General features: G+C 45.9%; 1 protein-coding gene across 4 annotated transcripts in view; it reads left to right on the top strand.

Annotated features, from left to right (window-relative positions):
* Positions 1-27,269, top strand: part of TNNT1 (troponin T1, slow skeletal type) — a 504,690-nt gene extending 477,421 nt beyond the window's left edge. For 2 of the 4 annotated variants that reach the window (XM_066627288.1, XM_066627287.1), the window contains exons 2-9: positions 18,926-18,989; positions 19,725-19,841; positions 22,992-23,069; positions 24,271-24,384; positions 24,738-24,847; positions 24,977-25,067; positions 25,892-25,932; positions 27,027-27,269. In XM_066627288.1, coding sequence (XP_066483385.1) covers positions 18,933-18,989; positions 19,725-19,841; positions 22,992-23,069; positions 24,271-24,384; positions 24,738-24,847; positions 24,977-25,067; positions 25,892-25,932; positions 27,027-27,072 — 654 coding nt within the window. In that variant the 5' untranslated portion in view covers positions 18,926-18,932 and the 3' untranslated portion in view covers positions 27,073-27,269. Of the gene's footprint in view, positions 1-12,165; positions 12,207-14,024; positions 14,058-18,310; positions 18,333-18,925; positions 18,990-19,724; positions 19,842-22,991; positions 23,070-24,270; positions 24,385-24,737; positions 24,848-24,976; positions 25,068-25,891; positions 25,933-27,026 lie in introns of those variants that run through there. The other 2 variants (XM_066627291.1, XM_066627289.1) reach the window with 2 other exon arrangements.
* The last annotated feature ends 219 nt before the right edge of the window (positions 27,270-27,488 follow it).

Below are 27,488 nucleotides of genomic sequence, written 5' to 3'. Positions count from 1 at the left end.
TGCTAATCTGCAACACTTCCGTTTTCCTCTATTAGTTTTTTTAATTAAAAGCTGACACACGCTAGCAGCCAAAGTAAATTGTGAGAGAGTACACCAGCCGTGTCCCTGTGTTTATTCATCTGATATAAACACACAAAGGTGGGGTTGTCAAGTTACGTTTACCAACCACACTTGGTTCTTTAACTCATTTTGTGTCTCCAGGAAATGTACTATCCTAATCCAAATTAAGGACTGCAGTCAGTCAGGCATCCTGACCAGGTCAGAGGGGCAGACAGTGATGCGCAGGTGCTAGCAAATTACCCAATCAGATGAGCCTGATAGCAGCGAACCTTGGCTTTTCAAGGTCATGCACAAAGATGCGTAGGTGTGTTGCCCGGGTCTGTCTGTGCAAACATTACACCAGGGGCAGATCCAGGGGGGGCCATGAGTGCGTGGCCCCCCAAACTGTATGCCAGCCCTGCAGGGAAGGGCACTCGCTGGGCAGTGGAGCAAAATTTGTTGCCAGGAGAATGCCCACTGGACAGAGCACTGGCGAGATTGGCTGGAATGAGAGCCCAGGTCTACCCAGCCGGTAGACCTGGGCTCCTGCCTGGATTTGGAGCCCAGATCTACTGGCTAGGTAGACCTGGGCTCCCATTCCAGCCAATGGCTCAAAGTCTAGGGGGGAGCTCAGGTCTACCCAGCCAGTAGATCTGCACTCCATGTCCATGCAGGAGCCCAGGGCTACCCACCTGGTTGACCTGGGCTCTGGAGTTGGTAGTGATCATGGCTTCCCCCCCCCCCCCCAATCACAAACACTAGATCACTCCTGCATCACAATCACCCGCCATGGAAGTATAGAGGCCCAGTATAGAGGCTACTTTGCAACCAAAGTAGCGAAGCAATCTCTTAGCCACATTACGGATTTATTTTCAGTTTCTCCTTTAACCCCTGGTAAGCTAAAATTTTTTCAGCAATGCCCCCGTTCTTGCCCTTTGATCTTTACTGATCAAAAATCCATAGTTTTACCGAATTCCTTGTATTTTTTACGGTTTCACCTGCCTGATCTAGGTTCACTCAGCAGAGGGCAGGTATGCTGTGCCTTTCAGGCTGTTACATTCCCCTGCCGTTGACTTTCTAAAGCAGGGGTGCCCCTTCACTGGAATCTGGTGCTCCAGGTTAACCTGGGAAGGAGGGAGGGAGGGAGGGAGCTTCTCCAGGTCTGGACATATTCGCTTTGGGTGGTGGCAGTGGGGAGACAACTGATTCCTCAGCAAATTCCAGTCTTCCCAGTTGAAGGGTGAGCAGGAAGCGGAGAGTGGGGTGACCATCGCTAACTGCTTGGCGCTGTGCCCATTTTGCCCTCTTTCCTTTTCACCAGCCCACCACACTTGCTTGCTGATATAACCTCAGCCCACCCAACTCCCCTTCTACGGATGGTTTCACTCCTAACCAGCAGCCTTTCTGACAACACACACACTATGGCCACTCAATCCACCACTACCTTCCCCAGGCTAAGTTTATCTTCCTTCCAACAGCTGGGAAGGCTCTTCTTACACTGGCATTTTTGCTCCCTGGGAACAATGGAGCATGGGGGTGTGTGTGTACATAAGTGTCACAGCGTGGCTATTTCTATTCTCTGCTTCTCCGGCTGATGCCAGCTCCCCTCATTCTTGTGAGGGCCTCCAAATAAAAACCTCTTGTTCTGCACCACCAAAGCCATTGCTAACAAGGGCAGTGCTATGGGGAAGTTATATTGCAATGCTGCAGTACGTTATTATTATTTTGTATTAATCAAAATACAGAGACTAAATTATCTTCAGTGACTTGGCTTTTGCATTTTTTAAAAACTTGGGACTAACTCTTTATATCTTGTTGAATCCTTCAGTGGTGTTGCCAGTGTGGGTGCTGCCTGGGACAGGTGTCACACCCCCCGCGCCATATCATTCTGCTACTCAGTTTGAGTGCAGTTGAGTTTGAGTGTAAATCCTGGAAGTGATTTCACCACCAAATGGCTTCTGGGCCAGCCGTTTCCAACCAGAGCCTGGGGGGCAGGAGAGCCCATCTGCCCCAAGCACAGCAAGGGCATCCCCTCAGCAGGGTCTTGGGTGGAGCAACTGTCACCCCCGCAGGTGTGTCACCCAGGGTGGGCCACCCCGTTCCCCATGCTTACTATGCAGCTGGAATCCCCCCTAAGCTGCCATCAAACTCTAAAATGGCACGCCTGACTTTCACAGGGATGTTCACAGTAGTGAAAACCATTTACTGTATCTCAGATATAAAAAGGGATGAATGTGAGCCGTGTCAAATATTCTATTTTCTCTTTTGCACTGTAGCTAATGAGAACTGTACAAATGACACTCTAAACTCTAGTGCAATCTACCCATGCACACAAGTAATATCTGGGGGCCCTGCTATACATCCACTCCTTGTCAGCCCACTAAATTGTCTGCTATAATTTGAAGTGTGGAGGGCAACTGCACAAGGCAGGACTTGCTCCACAGAGGCGCCTAGATTGTGGACCCACCCCCTCCTGAAGGAGCTTCACTTGGCTTGCTCAGCATTGGGGTTCAGAGGCAGCAAGTTGAGACACTTGTTCTGGAGTAGGGTTGCATTTCACTCTATGGGTTCCCACCACCATGGTTGCTTTTATTTTGTGGTTTTATTATTGTCTCATAATCATTCTGCTTTTTTAAGCGCCACCATCCTTTTTCATGTGAGACCATGTGATCCCTCCTGATCACCTCTGGGTGAAAGGTTCACACTGAGAAATAAGAACCTGATGATGCTTGTCTTGGAGCCAACCATGATTACAGGCATGTCAGTGAAAGTAAGTGCCCTGGGGGACCAGATCAAAGGCCCCTCATCTAGTTTCCCACCAGGCAAACGTTCTCTTTCACTGCTGCCTCCCAGCAACTTATATTCAGTGGTATACTGCTCCTGGGCATGGAAGTTCCATATATTCAGTGGGGGGATGTAATCCTTGACGTGGAAATGGTCAGGAGAGTTTTCTGGAGTGTGCTTGAATAGATCTTCTCCGATGTTCATATGGGGAGGGAGAAATGGGGAGGCACAGGTTCTGACTTCAACCTACTTGTGTTCATTAGAATGTCTGAAGTTCCATACAACTATGCCTCTGATCTCTACAAACACAAATTAATGAAAGTGCTTATGGCAGCACGGGCTATTTTATCCTCACAGCGAGCCTATGAGGTAGGCTAGGCTAAGAGTGACAGTCGCAGTGAGCTTCATGGCTGGGCAAGGATTTTAACCCAGTTGTCTGTAATCCTCATTTTCGTTCTAACCACTACTACACACTTCTTCTTCTTTTTTAAATCAGCTGTCAGCACATCATCAGAACCTGCTTCGACTCAGCAGCAATCCCGATTGGTTGGTTTGCTGAAAATGCTTCCATCCTACTTCACAGCCCCAACAGGCTTTTTGAATATTCTTGTACCTTCTTGCCCCTTTTGGCATTGCCTACCCCGCCCCTGCCTGCCCCACATATGCGTCTTCCTTTCACTTATAAACATGAACATTCTGTCCCAGGAATGCATAGATGACCTCACACTGGTGTCGCTTTCTTCTCTGACAAATCCCCTTATCCAAATGTGAGGGGGGGGAGGGAGAAGGGTATCTGGTTACTTCATTATAAGGACTTACAACCCTCACCTCCGCCTCTGGATCAACCAGCGCCTGCCTCAGGAGAGAGGGATCTCTGAGCCGTCCATTTCCAGGTGGGGAAGCTGTGATGCGCTGTGTGTGTGTGTGTGTGTGTGTGTGTGTGTGTGTGTGAGAAACCAGGCCTTTTTACTGGGGAGATGTTCAGCCTGCATGGCGCAGAGCAAGGCTGCAGGAGTGCGCATTGAATGGGAAGGAATTCCGAGATTATTCACTCAACAGCAGAAGCAGCACATGTCTGAAGGCCAGTTGTGGGGAAGAGGGCATGCCTTTCACTCCTGCTTGTCAGGCTTTCCTGGGGCATCTGATTGGCAGCTGTGGGAGGTAGGATGTTGGGTCTGAGGGCCTTCGGTGTGATCCAACAGGGATTGTTGTGCAGCACCAGTGTTGACACATCCATGCTTGGAATAGAATCATAGGGCACAATTCTAACCAGGTCTACTCAGAAGTGAGTTCTATTTTGTTCAATGGGGCTTACTTTCAGGAAAGTGTGGTTAGGATTGCAGCCATAGAATACTAGAGTCAGAAGGAACCTTGGAGGGCATCTAGCCCAACCTCCTGCTCAATGCAGGCAACTACTACAGCATCCCTGACAGATGGCCATCCTTTCTACAAATTTAGGAAGCTGCCTCATGCCATGTCAGACCATCGGACCATCTAGCCCAGCTGGCGTCATCTACTCTGACTGGTGTGGGCTCACCAGGGTATCAGAAGGGTCCTTCCCAGCCCAATCTCCTTTTAATTGGAGATTAAACCTGGAATCTCCTGCATGCAAAGGATATGCTTTACCACGCTCCCACCAAACTATAGCAGCATTTTGAACCTGGCTTCCCTCTTAAAATCACAGAATATTAGAGATGAAAGGAACCTTGGAGGTCATCTAGTCCAACCTACTGCTCAGTGCAGACAATTACTACAGCATCCCTGAGAACTGGCCATCCAGTTTCTGCTTGAAAACCTCCAAAGGGGAGAGCTCACTACTACACAAAGCAGACTGTTCCAGTGTTAGACAATTCTTAGGAAGTTCTTCTTCACATCTAGCCTAAATCTACTTCCCTGTAGATTCAGCCCACTGGTTCTAGTTCTGCCCACAGAAGCCACAGAGAGTAAGTCCTTCTACATGACAGCCCTTCAGATACTTGAAGATGGATATCATATCTCCTCTTAGTCTTCTCTCCTCCAGGCTAAACATACCAAGCTCTTTTGACCATTCACCATTCCTCACAGGACTTGGTTTCCAGACTCCTGGCTATTTTAGTTGCCCTCTTCTGAACTCATGCCAGCTTATCAAACTCTTATCACTGCCTTCAGTTTCCTTCCCTAATACCATTCACATCTGTAACATGAATTTCTTTCACCTAATATTCCATCCCACTTCCCTAATTTCCCTATCTCCCACCTCTTCCTCTCAAAACTCATTAGGAATTCTTTTCCAAACTTAAATATCAGGGCCTGAGGGTTTGAGCCAGACCTTGTTTGTTCTTGACCCAAGGACTTGTCTTCCAATGTCAGGACGAACAAATTGACAAATGACTAGAACACTTCTGAGCATGTGCAGAGTACCACTGATCTAGGATAGTAGGGATTTATGGTTCAAATGGCCATAAATCTTGCTGATTTTGGACCAGTCTGTCAGCAGTTCTTAGCTCAATTTATCTCACAGGTTATTCAGTAACCAGGGTATAAGGGAGGGGAAGCCACGTACGCTACTCTGAACTCTTTGGAGGAAAGGTGGCGTGTAAGCACAATAAGCCAACACCTTTTCTGTCTCTGCTATTATAATGGGTGAGCCTTGAACCCTAGAGTCTCACGGCCACATCTGACACCTGTTCAGCTACCTTGCCCATTAATCCTTAGCATGGCTAAAAAGCAATTGCTAGCTTGGAAAGCTGCAGATTCCACTGATATGGATCTTCCCACCTTTTTCTTGAAGATGGTGCTGGCTTTTGGGGTAGGAGAGAGGTTCAGGGAGACATGATGCCTACCCTAGTGACTGCTCCCACAACTACAGGTGACTGCATACAGCGGGAAGCACAAAGTTAGACTGATGGGGCAGCTTTCCATGTGTCTGTCACACTCGTGTAAAAGGCAGAGGGAGTCATATTTGGACATAAAAAGAGGTGGGTTTCATTTCCCTCCCCCAAAGGCTCCTGTTCACGTAAAGGATAGATCCCTTACTCTTTTCCCTTTCATTTTAATTGTTTTTAATGTTTTTTAAAATTATGTTTTAAATTTTGTAAACCACCTTGATTGCCCTTACTGGGAGGGAGGCTGGATAGAAATTCTTCAAACAAATAAACAAGGAGACTGGGCAAACACATGGCTGTCCTATCGTGTCCCATTTAGTCCTGAAGCTGTGAGCTGGGAAGCCCCTTGGCCACAAGCCCACTAGATGGTCATAGGTAGCAAGCTACTTTCTCTCTGAGCCTCAGCCCCCCCCCCCCGGGGGGGTTTATAAAGAAACTGATCTACCTTCGACAGGATTGTGGTTAAGAGCAACAAGAATAATCTATGGGAGATACTTTAAAGTCTTGAAATGTCTTGGGCAAACTGATAATACTGTTAATAAATACTGTTAATAATAATAACTCTGTGATTTATTGGGAGCCTTCTCTCTATCTGTCAAGGCCTACCTTAGAGGGTTGTTGTAATGCAGGTGTGTCAAACATATGACCTGTGGGCTGTATGTGGCCCCTGGAAGCCATTTATCAGCCCCACCCATTACAGTTGGGCTTTCCCAGTTTGATAATTGGGCTCTCTCATATCTTGAAAGTATGAATAAGATTTGCCCATTTTCTTTTCTGTCATCTGGAGCTGATAAGTTCCCTATGTGAGAACAAAGTGCTGATTTCTGGCCACTATCTGCTTAATGACATCACTTCCTGCTTAATGATGTCACTTCTGACCCTCAGCAGGCACCATGAATGCTATTCAGCCTGCTATGTGAACCGAGTTTGACACCCCAGTAGTAAAGTGTACTGACATCATGCATGCAAAGGACTTGGAAGAGTCTAAAATGCCCTGCTAATATTATTAGGGAGAAACACGTCTTAGGTTGAGGCCAATATAACCTTATAATTATTTAACTATTTTAAGGGCTTGAGCAAAGTTACCTCTAGGTCAGTTCTAGTTCCGGTGATTAAATAGATCCAGCCAGGAACATGATGGCTTATCGTATTTGACATATTTCTCCCAGATAAGGAAGCTGGCAAGTAATATAGTAACTGAAGTGTGCTCAGAAAATGATGCTCAAACAATTCAAACTTCTTTTGCCTGGCAAGCGTACGATCAAGGATTTGTTCATTTGGGTTTGTTTCCTGGATGCCAGAAGAGAAGTGTCATTTCAAACCATACTGGTGGTCTTAAAACTAGAGCATGATTGTCAGGGATTGTTTTAAAAAGTTTCCATTGGGGGGATGTGTCTACTTGGCACAGGGGTGAGTCCCATTAGGAGTGCTCTGGAGTACAAGAGAAAGGCAGGGAGGTGAGTATGTAAGGATGCCTCCCCAGTCTGGTTAAGGTTATTTAAAGACACGCCGAGAAACAATAGATGTGACTTTGAAAATATCTGTGACCTTTTACAACAGCTGCTATGAATAGAACGGAAAAGGCTTGCACCTCCATCACCTCTGCTGTGTCAAACAAAACTCCGAAGGACACAGGGAAGGGCAGGAATAGGGTGCCCCTAAGTGTCCCTCCTCACAAGTCCCAAATGTGTGAGTTTGCTCCAAATGGCCACCAAATTTGCTCCAAATGGCCACCAAATTGGAATCCGGAGGGGGCCCATCTCAGTGTCAGAGTCTGGGTTTTGCCCGCAGGGGAACCCTAGTGCAGCTGACGGATTTCAGAGAGCAGCGTGGAAAAACCCTAAGCCAGGGTTGCTTCCCTTACCCAGGGGAAGGGGACAGATGTCCCCTTCTCTTGAGGAGCCATTGCTGGCTGCCCGGCGCACTCAGGATGCCGCAGCAGCCATTTTGGTGCTGCAGCAGTCCCGCACGCTGGGCAACTCAGGATGGGGCTGTTAGGCTGCAATTCTACACATGCTTACCTGGGTGTAAGTCCAATTAAAATAAATGGGCTTTTCTTCTGAATAGATGTGTTTTGGCATGTACTGCCAGTCACCCATTTTTACTCTTTCAACAGCACATCCCCATGTGTGTCCATTGAGAAGTAACTCCACTGAGTTCAACGAAACTAACACCCAGATAACTGGGCATAGGATTGCAGCTTAAAGCACCCTGCTGTACTCACATGTTTGTGGTTAAAAAAAGGGTGGTGTCATGTGTGCATGAATGTATGTGTATTTTCAGAAGCATGTAAGCTGTTTCTGCCCAACGTTGCATATATGCCACAGGGATCAAATGTGTACATCTGTGGGCCGGGCAGAAATTAGTTAAGGAGGAGAATATAAACATGCATGTATAGGTATGTATACCTACCAATGCGCCAGGTCCGGCCCATCCCTGAGCCCAGCTGATGCAAAGGGTCGAAGGGAGTGGCAATTTCAGGGCGCCTTTTGCCACAGGGTGGAAGGCAATGTGGATATACTATCTATTCGAGCCAGTCTAAGGTTTGCATTAAAATATGTATCTATGTGAGCACAAGCCAATTTAAGGTTCATGTAGATGCCTCTTTAGTAATGGAAAAGCTGAGTACCTTATTCCCAAATTTCCTATCTCAGACCATCCAGCTGCCCTGACACTTCTAGAGGGGAATGTACTCATTCCACAATGCCCAGGTGAAAGCCACACAGCTTCCAATGTAGGAAGTAGTTTGGATTCCCTTCCATCCTGAGTTCTTCAGTGACAAGGTTAAAAATAGATTGTGATGGGCAGTGCTTTTTTTGTTTAAAAAAAAAAGGTGCAGGAACTCACAACTTGTTAATCATTTATTTATTTATTTATTTATTTATAAACCATTTTTTATAGGAGAAGTAAAATATTTTTTATGTGCTTCTCCCCTAAAAATAAACTTACTTCTGAGTAGACATGCATAGGCTTGGGCTCTCAGGCTGCAAGGTTATGCACCCTTTCCCAGGAGCAAGCCCCATTGAGCACAATGAGACTTACATCTGAGTAGACATGCATAGGCTTGGGCTCTCAGGCTGCAAGGCTATGCACCCTTTCCCAGGAGCAAGCCCCGTTGAGCACAATGAGACTTACATCTGAGTAGACATGCATAGGCTTGGGCTCTCAGGCTGCAAGTTTATGCACCCTTTCCCAGGAGCAAGCCCCATTGAGCACAATGAGACTTACTTCTGAGTAGACATGCATAGGCTTGGGCTCTCAGGCTGCAAGGTTATGCACCCTTTCCCAGGAGCAAGCCCCATTGAGCACAGTGAGACTTACTTCTGAGTAGACAGGCCTAGGCCATCTCAGGTGCAGGGGCTGCACCAGCCAGCTTCCTTCCCCCCCTTCTCTGCCAAGCCAGTACCTGGGTGCTGCAGCCCGTCTCCCTGGCTGACTGGCTGTCCCTCGTCGTGTCGGCCTCCTCCTCCTCAGCACATGTCCCCGGGCCCTCCACTGGCTTGGAAGCTGCGCAGGAAGCAGAGGGCGGGGAGAGGAAGGGCGGGCTGGGCTCAGGCGAGAGCTGTGAGTGCGGTGAGGCAGGGGCAGTGCTTTTTTTGTGGAAAAAAAAGGTGCAGGAGCTCACTTACAAGAACAAGTTTAAGATTAACAAGTGTAATCTTTTATTTATTTATTTACCTCCCCACCTAAAAAAAAAAATAAGAAAAAAAATTATTCCTTATGGGGATTTGAACCCCCAACCTCTGGCTCCACAGACCAGCACTTTTGCAATTGAGCCATAGGAAATCTTAGGCTCAAAGTGTTTGGAACTAATACTCGAGGCGCTGATGGCCACCAGCTGGGCCCAAGACTTTATATATTAGTTCTGAACACTTTAACTCTAGGCTTTCCTATAGCCCAATGGAGAGAGTACTGGGCTGTGGAGCACAAGGTTGGAGGTTCGAATGTCCAGGGAGGGAAAAAAGGTGGGGGGGGGAAGGAGGGGAGAAAAAGGTTCCGGTGCATTCCATTACAACAACAACAGTATTTATATACCGCTTTTCAACAAAAAGTTCACAAAGCGGTTTACAGAGAAAATCAAATATCTAATGGCTAAATATCAAATATCTTAAAAAAGCCCTGGTGATGGGACAGGCACCCCCCCACCTTGCTCCAACATACCCAGCCTGCTGCCGTTGATCCCAGTCTTTGTTTGTCTGCCCATGGGCTGCCCCTTGCCTGCAGTTCACACCATAAAAGGAGAAGGGATTCCACATGGGTTTAGGGTGGGCTTTCAAGAGAATTGACTGGGGGGAGGGGTCTGGAATAAGAGATGTTGGCCTACAAGTTACGTGTCTCATTTAATGTTTGTTCTGATGTGTTATGCCTGAAGATAAGCCAGTATGAAAGAAAACACAACCTGGAACAATTGAAGTTGATCGAATAAAAGACAACCATATTTCATAACTGGCTGTCAGTAGAGATCTGTCACTACTCCATCTGCAAAGCATAACTTGTCTATTCCTTTCTTTCAGGTGAAACCCCATCTCCGCCGCCATGTCTGACGAGGAAGTTGAGTATGAGGAGTAAGTAACATCCATATTGGATCACAAAGTCACCATCATAAACATGCCATAAGAAATGTGTGCGTATGGGGGAGGCAGTGGAATGCAAGCAAACTCAAATGCAAGTGATTTATCGATGGCGTTCTCAGCAAGGGATACTGATGGATTTAGGTGCTTTAGATGAAAGGGTCAATGCTATCTAATTTTCCAATGCCAATGCAGCCCCAATGCAGTCCCAAGGAGACCTGCGTGACAGCCCTCCCACTCAAGATGCTGTGCATGCCCCATTGGCACTGGCATATGAGAGTTGGAAAGTTGGATAGGATTGGGCTGAAAGTGCACATGCATGTGAGCTTACAAAGCTCTTGTCTAGTGAGTTTGACTGTCAGTCCAATTGCGTCATTATCATCTTGTTTGATGGGCAGAAGTTAGTAGAAGTTCAAACTGGGAATTTCCCCAGCCTTACCAGGAAACACTGGGGATTGAACACGGGACTTTCTGGAGGCAAATCATGTGCTCTCCCATTGAATAAATTATTTTATTTGACAAATTAACATTGCCACCTCAGTTGTCAACAAGACTTAAAATATAGTTGAGTTCCTCAAAGTAGAATAAAGAATCTACATTTTTAAAATGTGGGGATTTGGTGTTGCCAGTAGTATCACTAGGGGGAGAGTGGGGGGGGGGCACACACGATATTAGGTGATACCAAAATCAGGGAATCGGAAATTTCTTGGCCAGGCCGACCAGGAGGCCAGGTCTACTGGGCAGGGAGACCTGGGCTCTGTTTCAGGGAACCCCAGTAGACCTGGTCTCTGGAGCCTCCTCAGTTGTCAGCTGACAATAAGACCAACACTGACCAGGAGGCTAGATCTACCCAGTGGGTAGACCTGGGCTCGACATTGGGAAACCTGGTAGACCTGGGCTCCAGAAACTTTTCCTGCTGTCACTATTCTCCTCTTGGATGACACTACACTGGGTGACACTAATGAGGCCACTGTCCAACCCCAGTAACTTCAGTGAAGGAATCAAGAACTTCTACCAAAAAATTCTTAGCACTTTCATAAGGGTAAAGTTCCCATAATTTGGGAGAATAAGCCACAGCTATTACACTGGTTTTACACAGATTTCAAAATGGTTTAACTATATACTGTAGATAGTGCGTCCACATGTTCAGGTTGGCACCGAAGAATAGATGCGCTAATGTATAGCAATTTCTGTCTCTCACCCTCTCTGTTTTTTTCCCTGCCGACTTCCTGTTTCCTTCCACACGCCAGGGAGCAGCAGGAAGGTAAGGGGTTTCTAAATCATCCATTGTTATTTGTTATCAATTACATGCGCTTTTTCAGTTAATTTCTTTTTAATTGCCAAGATATATCTTCCATAGGCTGGAATTTGCTATTGATGCTTATTTTTTCCTGCTTGCTTTCTTAAAGATCCCAATTAGGATTCTAATTTAGAGTAATAAATGCCTGTATCACAAATATGCCAGTTTCCTTTTACCAGAAGTAAACCTAACCCTAGCCTAACTCCCCTTTAATGTTTGCAATTTTTTGTCTGTACACGTATGATCATATTGATTGGCATTTAAAGGGAATGTCTTGGAGGGCCCTTTTTGCTGCTTGATTATTGCTTTCTGCCCTTTAAGATTTCCAGGGTTTTTTTTTTTTCCAGAGCTACAAGAATTAAGTTCTTTTTTTCCCCCCTTCTTGAACTCTCCTTTGTTTTGGTTTGGTGTTTTCATGCTTTTTTAAAAGACCAGTAGATCAATGTTCCGTTCAAGGCCAGGTCACCACTGAGCACATTCTCAAACTCACACAAGCTTTCCCTTGAGTTGCTGTGATTGGCCTCCAATATCCAGTATTCGTTGACTTCATTTCCAAACTAAGAACCTCACTCTGTCTCATTCTCTGTCTTGGTATCTCTCTTTCCTTCTCTCTGTCTTTTGAAGAAGAGGAACCAGCTGAAGAAGAAGGTGAGGTGACATCACCCCTATCTATTCCCCCCCTTCTGATAGGGACCCCCATTTTTAGACCCATGATGACAAACAGAACTGCAGCCAGAACCAAGCAGAGTTTAGAGGTGATTTAATTGGTGGAGAACCAGGAGAACATTTGGACCTGTGGCTTCTGGGATTCTCCAAAGGGAGTGGGGCATAGTGGGTAAGGCTTGCAGGAGTGGGAACAAAGTTTCTTGTCTCAGGGAGGGGTCAACTGGATGGGTCATAAGGTGCCTGGATTCTGTACCCATCTCTTTGTGAGTCCCCTGCTCGCACTCACAGTATTTCTTTCCTCTTGATCTACAACTCAGGCCAGATCAAGGGGTTAAACCTCTTTTGTCTTCGTGGATTTATTTTTACATTTTATCAAACTCTCAGGGCATGTTTTTTTGAATGTTAACATGTCACACAAAAGTCCGATTTCCACTATGTCATAACTGGCTCCCAAGTTGTTTAAAAAGTCTTTCTCGTCTGTGATCTGTCATTCAGATGCTTGAAACGCTTTTTCTTATCACCACACCTTCCTAGTTATTCATTTTTGTTTTGTTTTGTTTTTGTTGCTTAACCAAACTCCAATGCTTGGTGATGGTCGTTTTTGCCTTCTGGTTGTAACCAGCATTCCTCCTGTGACATTTTGTACATAGGTTCCAATGCATACCAAAAAAGAAATGCACTTGGGTTAGTTAATCAGATATTGTTTCAAAATAGAGCTGAGTCACAGTGCAAGGGATCATGGAGATCATGGACGAGCATGAAAATGCTTGTGAGAGGAAGTAGAGAAGGAATTATGATGTCATAGTACCACATAGCCAATCAGATACCGCTTCATGTCAATGTCACTGAGAGCAAATTAAGCCATTCTACTGGACTCAGGCTGAATGGATTAAGGAACAGGAAACCAAGCCAACACATTCCACTTTCCCCCTCCACTCAGAGTGAGGGTACTGTAAGGGCTTTGCTTGCCTGAAGGGACCTCACCACATAGCAAAGTCTGATTTGTTACATGGTGCTATGATGTCATCACATTTTCATAGTGATTCCTGATTGGTTGGGATCAGCAGAGAAAGAGGAAAACCTAGGCAAAAAATGTCACCAAAGAAGAAAGCAAAGAGAGAACAAAGGTTATGAACAAAAGTCCCGTCCCCCCAAAGGAAAAAAGGACATTGTTTAGAGAATTTCAGAGTATGGTATCATTCCTCCTGATACAATGATATTGTATCATTTTGCTTCAAATATTTTCAAGGGTGAAAATCTGGCACAGCTCTAAATCTCCACCTCTCTCTGCAAAATGCGAGGACTTCAGCATACCTCTTTCCTAAGTAATCTCTGAGGATAAGGACCAAAGGACAGCTTGCCTGCCACTAGCATTTTCTGCAGCTATATGTAGCCACAAGGGAGTGCCTGTTCTGTGGTTGAGGGGCAGGATTTGACCCTTCCGTGCTGCTATACAGACGTCCCTGATTCTCCTATGTGGCGTTTCTAGAATAAACTCCAACCATGCCATTCATGCTCCTTTTAGTGTAGGGGCAGTGGCTGCCCCTGGTGTGGATGGGTAGGGTTGTGCCCCCTGCTGATGGAGGTGGGTTTACTTCCCTTGGCTAACGATCCATAATGTTAATGACGCTGCCCCTTCCTCCTCCTCCTCCTCCAGATTGATTGATCTAACTGCCTTTTCCTTTCTCTCCTGGGTTGTTTTCTGTCCCACAATCTCCCTCTGTCTTTTGATTCCATCTTCCCCCACCCTGCTCCGTCTCTGTTTCCTTCCCTACACCCCCTGACATGTGTTGTTTGCAGTGACTGAAGAACCTGAGCCGGCTCCTGAGCCAGGTATATTCCTCCTCCACTCCATTCTTCCATCAGGTGGGGAAGAAACACCCCAGAAAGGGGAGCAAAAGTAGAGACTCCGCTCTTCCTCCCCTCCAGCAACACTGGGCATGTGACAGATGATGGACAGAACTGAGCCACAGTCTCAGTCAGATGGCTGGATTCTTGCCAGTGGCATAGCTAAGGGGGGCAGGCAGTATCTTTCTCCAGGTGCCATGCCTTGAAAGAGTGTCTTAAGGCGCAATCCTGACCCTTTATGTCATTGCTTTCCAGCACTGACCTAAGGGCAATGCAGCTCCGAGGTAAGGGAACAAACATTCCCTTACTTTGAGGAGGCCCCTGTGAGTACCACCCAACTGCAGGAAGCTGCACATGTCCCATTGGCACCGCTATGCCAGTGCTGGAAAGAACTGACATAAGGGGTTAGGATTGCGCCCTTAGTCTCTGAAAGGTACTTCCAGATTTGGGGGAAAACCAGAAGTGCTTTTTGGAGGTCTCTAAGACACCCCCTCATGATGTCATTTGGGGGGTGTTAAAAAATTTGGGAGGTGTTGTGGGGATATGGATGATGTTAAAAATGTTTGTGCCCCCCCCACTGGTGTCAGATGTCTTAGCTACGCCTCTGATGCTTGCCTTACTCTACCACCTCCTTCAGCTTCTTCCGACCAGGCCATGATTGACCAGCCAGTCAGTGGCAGAGAACATGAAGGTCACTGGCAGACAACATGAAGACAAGCCAGATTTAATCTCTATTTATAAAAAAGAGCTTAAGCAGCTGGGCTGAAAAGGGCCCTTGTCTGGAGAGATGCCAGTGAGTGCAGACAGTGATATAGATTAAGGCTCTGATCCAGAAACATGGCAACCAGCTCCTTGTCATGAGAGAACAAGGGAAAGAATTTCCCAGTCAGAGGGCATGGCATCTAGACCAACTTGAGGCCCAGCATGTCTGGTTTTAGAAACAAAGTAAGCCCATCTCTGCATTTATGTACCCTTTAAAAAAATATGTGGGATTAAGAGGGCCGAGCTTTGATATCAGGGAATGAAGCTTCCAGGGAGCAACCATCCAGCGCCTGCTTTCTGAGGAGATAGCTGCTCCCTATCTCTTTAGAAAGCAGCCACTGGATGGTGAATGAACAAATGGACTTGCAGAAATGGATGGATGAACGAATGGATGGGCAAGTAGAAGATGGCACTGATGAGTCTGCAGCACCAAGTGGATATGAAATATCATTTCTGTCCACCATCTCTTGTTTACTTCATGCGCATAGTTTTTTCCAACCCAAAGTCAGCTGACTTCCTACCTACTCCATATGCACTCACTTCTTTCCCCGTAGCTCCTACAATGTATTTCAGACTGCCAAGATTTCCATCCTACCCGTCCACACCCCCTAAAAGAGGAGGATGTGCACAGGTTCCTAACAGAACAGACTTTATGGATATATTTATATAGATATATCTATGGGCCTCTAATGCTGTCTGTGTGCTACACATGTTCTGATACATGCAAGTAGTGTGTTCTCTCCATGTATCTCTCCATGTTGAGAACATGTGTATTCCCATCATGTCTATAAGGCAAGCAACATATCTAAGCCCAGGTCGGGGTTACAGATATTTTCTAGTACCTATAGACATGCCTGTGATCAAAGTTGTGTCAGATCATAAATGTTTTCCATTTGGTGTCTGTCTGGACTTACCTATCACTACACTGGGGTTTGGGTTGGCTGGCAAACTCATGTCCTTCCAGGCTAACCCTGGAACTCTTGCGTGTACAGTCAAGGACAAGTTTGGGGGGAAAAAAATACAACACACACACACACAAGACACTGGGCTGCTGTCCCATCCAAATATTCCAACTCCCTTCCAATGCCCACTTTTTGGCTAATTAACACCCTCCTTTTCCAAGAACAGCAGCTGTGGTGTGCAAAGAAGAGAACACAACTCCTTATCTATAGCAATTAACCAAATTTATTGCTACAAACACTGACACTCCCTGCAAGTCCTCTTGTCCAGAGGCTTTACCTCCCCAGAACTCCACTTAACTCAGTGGGTAAAGGCCTGAAGCCTCCAGGCCAAGTCCAATCTGGTCTAATCTCCAAAGCACAGTCCAGTCTTCCCAGTCCAGTCTTCTGCAGCAGTGTCCCTCCTCTGTGTTCTCTCCAGCAGAGTGTCTCTTCCAGCAGAGTCCTGGCAGTCCCCTTCTCCCATAGGTAGGGGTCAGGTAGCTCTAGTCTGGGGTCCCTCTGGTCAGGTAGCGCCTCCCTCAGGGTCATTCTGTCTCCTTCTGAAGCTGCCTTTTATCCTTGGATGTCTCAGAATCCAAAATGCAGCTCACCTGTGAGCTACCTTGTTAGCCCCTTGTTAAGTCCAAATTAGGCTCAGGTGAGCCATCCCTTCAGTCCATGTTCATTCAAAGTCCCATCAAGCTCAAATGAAGCTAAGGTGTCCATCCAGGTCTCCATTGGCCTTGATTGATTACAGCTGTGGAGCCAGCCCCTCCTTCCCAGAGCTGTCAAACAGCTGTCAAAACATGGAATTGCTGTCAACACCACATCATCCACCTGATGATCTTCTGATCTTCCATTACAGCTGCAGCAGGAGATATATCATAATTACAGTACAGCAGAATTGGATAGTCCAATGATACCAGCCTCTGCTAGTGGCTGTGTATTGGCATAATGTAGCCTAGAAGATCTAATGCACTGGAATGTGGACAGCAAAATGATACCCTGGTAAAGAAAACATGCAACACGTAGATATGTGTCACACATAGATCTCCCATGTCACCGCAAAGTTGTGTACATGGAGTACTTTTCCTCTCTCTCTCTCTCTCTCTCTCTCTCTCTCTCTCTCAATTCGCCATTTTGCTCTGCCTGCTCTATAGCCTGCAAATCCATATGTTCTCAGATTTTTTTTTTTAAAGTGCATACCTGTGACAACATTTGCTTTCCAGAATTTGTTCCCAGGGTTAGTTAAATGCAACTTCAATGATTCACTTCAGAAGGCAGTGAGGTCAGTCAATTCCTGGGAGACCCCCTTTTTTGTACACCTCATTTCTTACAGGTTGGAGGGGAGGCCACTGGGGGTGCCTTGCTGAACTTCTCCCCCCCCCCCCGTGACATATGGAAGGAGTGGCTCCTGTTCCTGTTTTATTCATTTACCATCTTGTTTCATTTACCATTTTCCTCCCTTTGTGCAGTTGGTAGTCCCCCTTCCCCCCCAAAAAAGTATTCTTTTATTTGACTCATTCTTTTTTTAAAAAAAAGTTTGACATAATATCAGGTCTGGCCTGAGCCCAAGTGCTGCTTGAAGCAGGCACAGATTCTGTGCTACCTCTGCTGCCACACGCGTGTGCCCTGTTAAAAAAAAAAAAACCTCATGGCAGGAGGCGATCTGCTTTCCTATCCACTCAGCTCCCAGTGTGTCCTGCACTGCCTCTTTGGCTGAAAGGGATGTGCAAGGGAGAAATGAGGTAAGAGAAGTGGATTCCTAGTTCCAACCTGCTGTGGAATGAAGGGATATGGTGACAGATTTGAGGTGAAGGGCATCCCAAGTCTGCTTGCTATTCCTCAGTGTGAGCCACATTACCCGCTTTGTGAATGGGCTGGCCGTCTATGCAATGAAAAGAGAAATTAAAATGTCTCACCAATACGAAAGCCATTCAATAATACAATAATAGGAAGGCCAATAAATTGGGGGCCCCAACTTATCAGATGTGACGTGCTGGAGGGCCTGCCAAAGAGGAGCTGTGTCCTTGGGCTTTTCAGGCCCACAGGTGGGCACAGATTTCCTGCGCCTTCATTGGCCACCTGGTCCAACTTGGAGCTTTTAAACTCAGGTCCCTTCCTAAGTGCTGGCCAGCGTGTTCCTACCATTCTCCACAATAATTGAAAGCAGTGGAACAGCACATCAATATGAAATATAGCAGAAGACCTAACGCTGCCCAGGAAACGAACTGAGCTCAGCACCTGAATTATACCAGGAAGCCTTGCGTGGCTTTGTGATATGAAATTCACAATTGGCCTGGCCTACCTTCATTGTTTCCCCGATTTGCTGCTGCACTTGCCTTTCCCCTCCCCATTCATGACAACCCCATTGTTACCTTGGCATACACTCAAAGACGGTCATTCGCAACAGATAAAAACAAAAAAACATTTTTTCCCCCTTCTGAGCGTTCAGGACTGGCTTCCTAGTGTGGCCTATCCATAGATTTCTTTCTCTTCATCTAATTGTCTTCCTTTGTCTTCTATTTTCCACAGAGGAAGAACGCCCAAGACCAAGGTAAGTGAAAGAGACCAGTGTTTCTTTTGTGGTAACACTGGCAGTCCAAGACTATGCAGACTTTCTCAGAAGTAAGTCCTGCTGAACTTAATGGCACTTACTCCCAAGGAAATATGTATAAAATGGCAACCTGAATGCCTCACTGGAGGGATGGAATAAACTAGAGGGTGGGAATAAACTAAAAAAAACTCTTTTTCCTGTTAGGGCTCTTGTCCCTTTATAAACTGCCTAACAGGCAGAAATCCAACCAATGCAGCTTTTCTCAGCATCCATGCTGGAGGACAACTAGCCCTTGAATAATTCTCATGCTGCTATGAAAGGCACTAAAACTAAGGGTGGGTAGGGGGAGACAGGTGGCAACAAAATTCAAAATTTGCACTTGAACATCCTGATTTTGACATGCATACTTTGAAAAGTTGGAAAGGAATAATTTCTACCTTGCAATTGGCTTCAGTTCTAATTGATTACCAATAGGAACCTTCAAGGAGTCAGAGAAGAGCTTTGTCTTAATTACTTGCAATTCTTTCACTGGCTGTATTTTCATATATTAATTACATGTGTGTTTGTTTTCTTTGTCTCTGTTTGCTCACATAAAGGCCGATGGTTCCACAGTTGGCTCCCCCAAAAATCCCTGAGGGGGAGAGAGTGGATTTTGATGTGAGTGTTTTGTTTTGCTAAATGGTTGTAGCTTTAACTTTCTAATCAACTGTACCTACTTTCAGTTGTGTAGTTAAGGGGGGCAGGGGGTACATTGCCCTGGGTACCATGCCTTGAGGGGGTGCCAACCCCAACAGCACACCTGCCCGAGTCTCATTAGTCCTGCTCAGCTGTTTTCCCTATAGCCATATTCCATTCAAAGCTGTCCTTCTGCCCATGGGTATCAACAGACTTGAGAGGAGGGCGGTTTTGAGTGGAAAATGGTTGGAATGGAAGGGAAAAGCTTTAACAGCTTTCTTCCACTGTGCTTCTACTCCTATTTGCAACCTCTTGTGGTTACTTTTTTTTCCTTTTAAACTTCTGAAAATGGCTACAAACATCAGTTACACAGGTCTAGTTTGGCCCTCACTTATTGTGAGTGCACAAGTGTGGGGTAGGAGAGCTGTAGTGAGGGGTCTCATGAAGGTTGACAGGTGCAGATCCAGAAAGGGCTCCCACACCTTTAAAAGTTGTCTCCAAAGGGGCAGGTTTTTCCTATCCCCTGACATGTAGTAGTCCCAAATGAAATTTTCCCTCCTTTACTAACTCTCTTGAAGATTCAGAAGCCCTCTCAGAGTCTGCAGCTGGCATCCTTAGGAGATGCATGGAGGACAACCTAGATGACATTGGTCTTTTCAAGTTAACAATTTGTTTTCTCTCTGTCTTTCTTTCTCACTCTGTCTGTCGGTTGGAAAGGATATTCACCGCAAGCGTATGGAGAAGGATCTCCTGGAGCTGCAGACCCTCATTGATGTACACTTTGAGCAGAGAAAGAAAGAGGAGGAGGAGCTCGTTGGTCTCATGTCAAGGATTGTGAGTTTGGGGCAGCAAAGAATCATGGGCAGTGAGGAGCAGAGTAGAATCTGATCCTACGAACATGGGAGGCTTCCTTCTGCTGAGTCTAGGTCTTATGATTCTATTGACAGACTAAGGGCACAATTCTAACCAGGTCTACTCAGAAGTAAGTCCTGTTTTGTTCAATGGGGCTTACTCTCATGAAAGTGTGGTTAGGATTGCAGCCTAAATGTTAGTCTGTCTAGGTCAGCCATTGCCAACTTTTTTCATCTCATGGCACACTGAGAAGGCACTGAAATTGTCAAGGCACACCATCAGTTTTTTTTAACAATTGACAAGCGCACCATACTGCCAACTGAGGGTTCATATCCCCCAATGGCCCTACTGATTTATGACCCTCCTCCAAACTCCCACTGCACATCTGCAGACCATTCATGACACACCAGTGTGCCGTGGCACAGTGGCTGAAAATCACTGGTCTAGATCAATATGATCTACAATGACTAGGGGCTCTCCTGGATGTCGCAGAGTGGTCTTTCACAGTCCTATGTGAAGATGCCAAGGACTGGACATTAGACACAGATTGACTTGCATGCAGATTGAACATCTATTCTCATAGCTCATGTGTTGTATGAATCAGTCCTGTTCATTTCACAGGGCTATTCATACCCATATGACACTTCCATGTGTAGCAAGCGGGGGGCAGTCCATCCCAAGTACCAGGCCAGAAGGAGGCACCACATGGCCATGATGCAGTCACGTGTGCACTTGAAGTCTCCAGTAAGCAAGCAAGACTTTAGAACTCTGGCGGCTGCGTCACCAGCTGACACTAGCTGGATACTCTTTACTAAAGCGTCTGCTGGCAATGCTCTGGAGCTCTAAACAAAGGAGAACCTATAAGTGGCATGATGATGCCATCTCCTCATCTCCACTATGGGTACTGCTGCCCCTAGCGATTCTGCTGGACATTCCCACCAGAATTACGGCTACCTACCAGAAGAGTCTGTTACCTAAGTTTTCAGTTGTATATGCAGATGTGGGTTATATGTTCTCTTGATAGTCCACAGGCTCAGTAGGCAAATAGCTATTTGGAGAAAATAAAACCAGAGACCAAACTTCATGTCCCATAGCCTCCACATAACTTTAGAGCAGGCAGTGAGACACCCTGTATAGTGTTTCAATGTTCAGGCTGTCCATGGTGCTGGACTGCTCTCCTCCCAACCCCAGTTTGATGTTCAACCTTTTAAAGATAAGGGAAAGAAAATCCCATTTCTGGTCAGGGGAAAAAGTTAGAAGGTTACTATACCAGATCACACATGATAACAGCTGCATTATAACTGCAAATAACCTGCATTTCTACCTCTATAAAACTTCTGCAAATAGTGAGCCCAGCAGGGCAGGTGCTGTTCACTGCCACTTCCCTGGATACTATTTGCAGAAACGTTAGCAAGAGGCAGTCAGGTGAAGCACTTGGTGCCCAGGTAAAGTACTCAGAGATCAGCCTCACCTTTGGAAATAATCCCTGCAATGGCAGGTGAAAATGGAATGGGGGTGGAGCTTAAACTCCCCCCCCTTGCTGTGTTCTTGCAGAACTTGCCATTCCCCTCCCTTCCCCATCCTGCTTCCTGACTCACAACTGTTATCTGTAAAAAAAAAAAAAATGTTAATGAGACAGAGAGATGTATTTGCATAACTTGACCTTTTTTTTTTTTTTTTAGCAATTCCACTAAACTGTAGATTGTTCTCTTTTCCTGCTGTCTCTTAATTCTGGATTATTATCACCAGGAAGAGCAGAAGTGGAATGATGAGCAAACTTTAAAACGGGCCCTTGAAACAGTTTATTAAGATTGTGTACCAGGAGGATACTACTCTGGTCGAAACTTTTTCTCCCTCCATCCGCAGTGCTGTGTGTTCAGTTTCCAATGCAAAACGACATGGTTGGAACCCCTTCCCAGTTACGGCATAATTAATCTGTGTAGTCCTGTGCAGCCTTGTTTAAGAAGCACCAGTTCAGGCTGAAATCCACCTAGTTCAGCATCAGTTGCAAGAATGCCAGCATCCAGCAGGTATTAGGTGCTCCACCTGAAACTGGTCTGTCATCCAGCTGTGGAACGCAATCCACCTGCTACCTACCCATCTATCTTTTACCTAATCCACCTTCTCACCACTATACCATGCTGGTTGTCTCCAGAAATGACCCCAGAAATGAAGAGAGAGAGAGAGATTCCCTGAAATGTTCTCTCTCAACCAGGGGAACTATTGCTCTTTACTCCCACCTAGTGGATTGTTATTTGCATTGGCATAGAGAGCTGTACATGGGCAGTAGTTCTTAAACTTTTGGGGGTCATGGATCCCTTGAAAAAGCTAAGGAACCTCCTCAGAAAAATGCATAATGAGTTTTGTGCCTCAGTCACAGACTCCTTGAAGCCCACCCATGAACCCCCAGGCGTACATGGACCATAGGTTAAGAACCCCTGAACTAGAGACTGAATTTGATACAAGAAAGAGCTACTCTCAAAACACGAATGGATACACAGAAAATGACACTGCGTGGAAGTTGTGACTGAATAGGAAGCTGTTGTCTCAGCATGAGAAGCACTGTTTTCTCCTTCTGTGGGTTCTGCACCCATGGATTTGACACACCATGGGGGCTGACCCATGGCTAGAGGGCTTCAAGACACCTCCTGGATGCAACTTGTAGTGCCTTCTGGTTGTGTCTGGGAGGTCTTCTGAGGCATGGAGAGGCCATGTGTGACCTCCTCATGCCTCAGAAGACCTCTGGAAGACTTCTGACAGGCACTTTGGTTTGACAAAAAACAAGAAGTGCTTGTTAGAAGCCTTCCAGAAGCCTTCTGAGGTGCAGGGAGGCCACTCCTCATGCCTCTAGTCTAGATGCTATTGGAAGGCACTTCTGGTTGCATTTGGAGGTCCTCTGAGGGCCCTCCCCCTGTGGATCTCAACAGCCACAGGTTCGAAATCCTTGCAGATAGCAAGGGTCAACCTGTACTTGGATATATGATTACTTCAATTGTCAAGAGGCTTCCATAAGTACACTCTCTGTGGGGCGGGGAGACGGAGCTATCTATTCTTCTTCTCCTTGGTCTTAAACCTGCTTTGTGTTAATTTCATATGCATATGATCCAAGCAATCTCTTGTGCCCTCTGGCAGGAACGCCGGCGGGCAGAACGTGCGGAGCAGCAACGGGTCCGCACTGAGAAGGAACGGGAGCGGCAGAACAAACTCGCCGTGAGTATCACCGTCCTTGAAAGCCAGGAGGTTGCATTCTGGCTTGTGAGGAAAGGCTGAGGCTTTTGAGAAAGCAAAGAGGAGAAATGGATTGAAAAGTAATCTTCCAGGTCCCTGGTCTGCAGCTGGTGGACAAGGGCCCACAAATGCGTGGCATCCCAGCCTAAGGTGGGTCAGAGCTGCAGCTACTGGTGGTGTGACAAAGCCACACACACCCATAGGATCTCTTCTAATTGCTCAAATATTAATAGCTTACAACACACTGGAAAAGCCATGTGCAGCAAACATTGGTTAAAATGCAAAAAAAAGGGGAAAAAAAGCTCAATTTGTGTGAGTGATTGTCTCTGGTTTCTAGTTCATCAACACCTGAGATGAGTCAAGCCTCTGTGGAGATCATACAGGCCAGTCACAGAGGCTTCGGTTGCAAAACTGAATCTGTTGCTCCTGTTCTCACATGGCATTTCTCATCCTGAGGCTTTTTGGGCTTCTCCTGTACAGAGGCAGTACAGGACATGACGTCAGTGCCATTCTTCGTTTGTTTTTTTCCTCCTTTGGATAAAATTCTAAATAAGCAACAAAAAGACAGAGAAAGTGACATCAGCTATAAATGAAGAGAGGCCTCTTGTCCCTTTAATTGTTATATGGAAGAGGAATGGTAAGGACAAACCATAGCTTCTCTCAATCCTGCATGACAAATGCATCTTCCTCTCCAAGCAGCAAGTCAGGTTGCAGGAATACTCCAACTATGACTTGTCCTTTCTTGCATCTGGTCCAGTTCCCCTAAAAAGAAAATCAGGAAGCTATATGTGATCAACTGTTGTAAGTGGTAGTGGTTAAAGGTTGCTGCTATTTGCAGCTGCTGTGCAAAGAGCAAGAGGAGGCAGCCAGAGTCCGCTCTCACACCCGCAGCCCAGGAAAGGAGAAAACCCAATTAGTCATTTTTAATTGTATGTAAACCATTTGGGAAGGCCTATGCCTGAAAGGCGATACACAAACAAATCACATTGACAAATAAATAAATAAAGTGGGTCCTGAATCTGAAAAGGTTCTCATGCAGGGGTTTCAGGCGGAAGAGCAATCAGGAATTGGAGCATTCTTGGTTCCGAAGCCCAGACTGACTATTTATCTCTCGGGGTGGAAAAGATAAGCTTTCCTTCTCCCTGCCATCAGTTAATCGATTCCACTCTATCACCCTGCACAGGAAGAGAAGATGAGGAAGGAGGAGGAAGAGGCCAAGAGAAAGGCTGAAGATGATGCTAAGAAAAAGAAAGTGTTGTCCAATATGGGAGCCCATTTTGGTGGATACCTGGTAAAGGTAAGCTGCCTAGAGATCTCAGACATTGTTTTCTATTAGGCAACTCTGTACATTTTTGGTGTGTGTGCCAAATTTGTGCCTAGAAGTGGAACTTTCCTGCCAGTTGTACCTCTTTGGCTGGCCTGAGTCTGCTTCACCTGTAAATATACTGTTGTGTGTTGTTGTTTTTTTGCCTTCCTTGCTCTTGTGAGCTGCCCTGAGCCCTTGGATGGGATCAGGCTAGAAGTCCAATTGAATAAATAAAAGGCAATCCACCCCAGAAGCAGTTGCATCTCAGTGCCTTGTCAAAGATTCCCGTATAAGCAGCTGCCCACCCTGAGGAAGCAGCCACGTCTCTGCCTACTGTCCCCTAGGCAGAACAAAAACGTGGCAAGAGGCAGACAGGACGCGAAATGAAGATACGGATCTTATCGGAGAGGAAGAAACCGCTGAACATAGAGAACTTAAGTGAGCAACAGCTGAGGTGCGTCCCAGAGCTGTATTTGCACTTCCTAGCAGGGAAGGGCTGAAGGGCTAATTTTTAAAGAGATACTTGGGTTGGTTATTTCCATAGGAGCCCTATTTCCAATTTAGTCTATCTTTCTTTGCCCAGGGACAAGGCCAAGGAACTGCATGACTGGATCAATCAACTAGAGTCAGAGAAGTTCGACCTGATGCAAAAACTCCAAGGGCAGAGATATGAGGTAGGGGAAAGAAGAATGAAAGTCCTCTCCTTTCCTGTGTTGGGCTGTCAGATCTGAAACTGGATGATTGGTGGGAGAGTTAGAACAGACAAAAGGAAATGTTACTTTACCCATCATGTCTTGAATCTGTGGAACCCCTTGCCACAGGAAGTTGTGGCCAGATGGAGCAGATAGCAGGTGGGCACAGAGTCTGAGTTGTCCCACCAGTTCATCCCCCTGCATGCCACGTGAAGTGAGCACTTCTGCCCACTTCATGGGTGGACTGCCCTGAGGGGGAGGGAGGGAGTCTTGGTAGTATTTGCATGTCATCTAGAGCTTGGCAACCCTGGAGGCAACATGCACTGCCTTCAAAGCGCCCCTCTGAGTAAGGCCCCTGGTTAGACACCACTCTGAATAAGAACCAAAATGGTAGCACCAACCAATCCCATTGGCACTGGAAATCCATCTACACTTTGATATATTTCTGCAGTTGTGTCTGAAGAAAATGAATCCTGACATAGCCCTGAGGAAATCAAGGGGACTTACGTCACTGCCAACCAACACGTCTCTGTCAATTTCAGTGGTGCTTAGTCAGGATTCATCTTCTTTGGATACAGTCCATGAATTCCAATGGATACAAAGCCTGCTTAATCAATAGCTTCCTTGATTAAATTTGACATGATCTATGAAAAGGAACTGAATAAGCTGGATATATTAATGAAGAACTGAGATAAAAATTTACAGCCGCTTGTTAAGAAAAAATAAAGAAAAAAAACTTGGAGCTCTTCTTAAGGCCAATATTATTTCATCATTGATTTCCTCTCTGGTTTTTTATTTCTTTCCAGATCAATGTTCTTTATAACCGCATCAGCCATGCCCAGAAATTGTAAGTGACCTTTGATTCCGGAACCAACAGTTAGTTAGAAAAGCCTGTCGCCTCAAACCCTTCCTGCCGCCATGTTTTCATAACCACAGTTTAGGCTGCTTTCTTGTACAGACTTACCTGGGAGTAAGTCCCATTGATCTAAGTATACGTGGCTTGCACTGCCAGTGTTTTTTCCCAACTGGAATTGAAATCCGTGGAATGTGAAATAGGGAGTAGAAATTGCTTCAGAAAAGAATACAGGCCCAGCCTGTTTATACACGGATTTTTTTATACACAGATTTGACTCAACATGAATGGCCCCTGCAAATGAGAAGGAATGTGCTGATCCCTGGAGAAGGGGAAAATGCACCCCTTGAAAATCAGTTTAAAAAACTGAACAGTCCTTTAACAACAGCCTCCTTAATGGGGTGGGAGGCACAGCTGGCTGACAATCCATCAATCCTTCTCTCTCCAGTGGAACCCTCCCTTCCCCCTGAGCACGTGAAAGAAAGGTGATCACTTTGCATTGGTAAAGGGAGGGGCTGAGTAAAGCTTTCCAAGCTCTTGGAAGAGGACTGGTTGATGGAGTGTCTTCTTAATTTTGACTCTTAGCTTAGAGTCAAAAAGTAGCAAAGCTGTTCTTAAATCACCAGAGCAAAGAAACTTTGTTTTTTAAATTGATTTGCTATAGTGTGTTTTTTGCCATCCACGTGAGTGCTTGGAACCAAACCCACGCGAATAATTAGTCTCAACCTGTACTAGAGGTCAAGTGAAATTCGGCGTGAATTTTTCAAATCTAAAAATTCAGATTTTGAAAAGGTATATTTCAGTTTTGAAATCCTATTTTGGAAGCTAGCATACAAGTCTTGTCACCTCAGCCTGAGCAGCCCCAGTGCTGAAAATTCAAAATTTAAATGTCAGTCTAGGTCAACTATACTTCAAATGTCTGGATTCTGAATTCAGAGAATGGGATTTTTGGTTTGAATTTCCCCACAGATTGTATTTCAGAAACAGCCTTTTACTTAGTAAAGCCGGGTGGTGTTTTGTTGCTGTTGATTTGAGGAGCAGGAACGCCAAAAACTTTATAGGGTAACTTGTGTTTCTCTCCCTTGCAGCAAAAAAGGTGCCGGGAAGGCCAGAGTTGGTGGCCGCTGGAAGTAATAACATACCCCAGCATACAGAAGGAAGCCTCACTGGCTGCAGGTGCAACTGTTGATATCCCATGGCTTGCCCTGCCCCGTCTCACTTTGAAAGTTGACTGGCCTGCCCCGTGTCCTTTTTCTTCCACCTCCATCACGCACACCTGTAGCATGTTCCGTGTCACAAGCCTCACACAATAAACCAAACACTCCCTTCAATGGACTGTTTCCAGTGACTAAATGCCTTTTCTGTTAAGAAGCACAAAGACAAAAAAAGATGGTGCATTTTACTGGTGCAAAAAAAGGAAGATCTTTGGCTGTTCCTCAAAGGGAATAGGAGGGGTGAGCTGGTCAGAATTGGGATACACAAAGGTGACACCTGGCATTTCAGGGTCAAACTTCACATTATGCTAATTGCATTATTATGAGATTGCGGGC

Source organism: Tiliqua scincoides, chromosome 5, assembly GCF_035046505.1.
Source record: "Tiliqua scincoides isolate rTilSci1 chromosome 5, rTilSci1.hap2, whole genome shotgun sequence".
Lineage (NCBI taxonomy): Eukaryota > Metazoa > Chordata > Lepidosauria > Squamata > Scincidae > Tiliqua > Tiliqua scincoides.
This window is presented reverse-complemented; position numbering and strand designations above follow the sequence as displayed.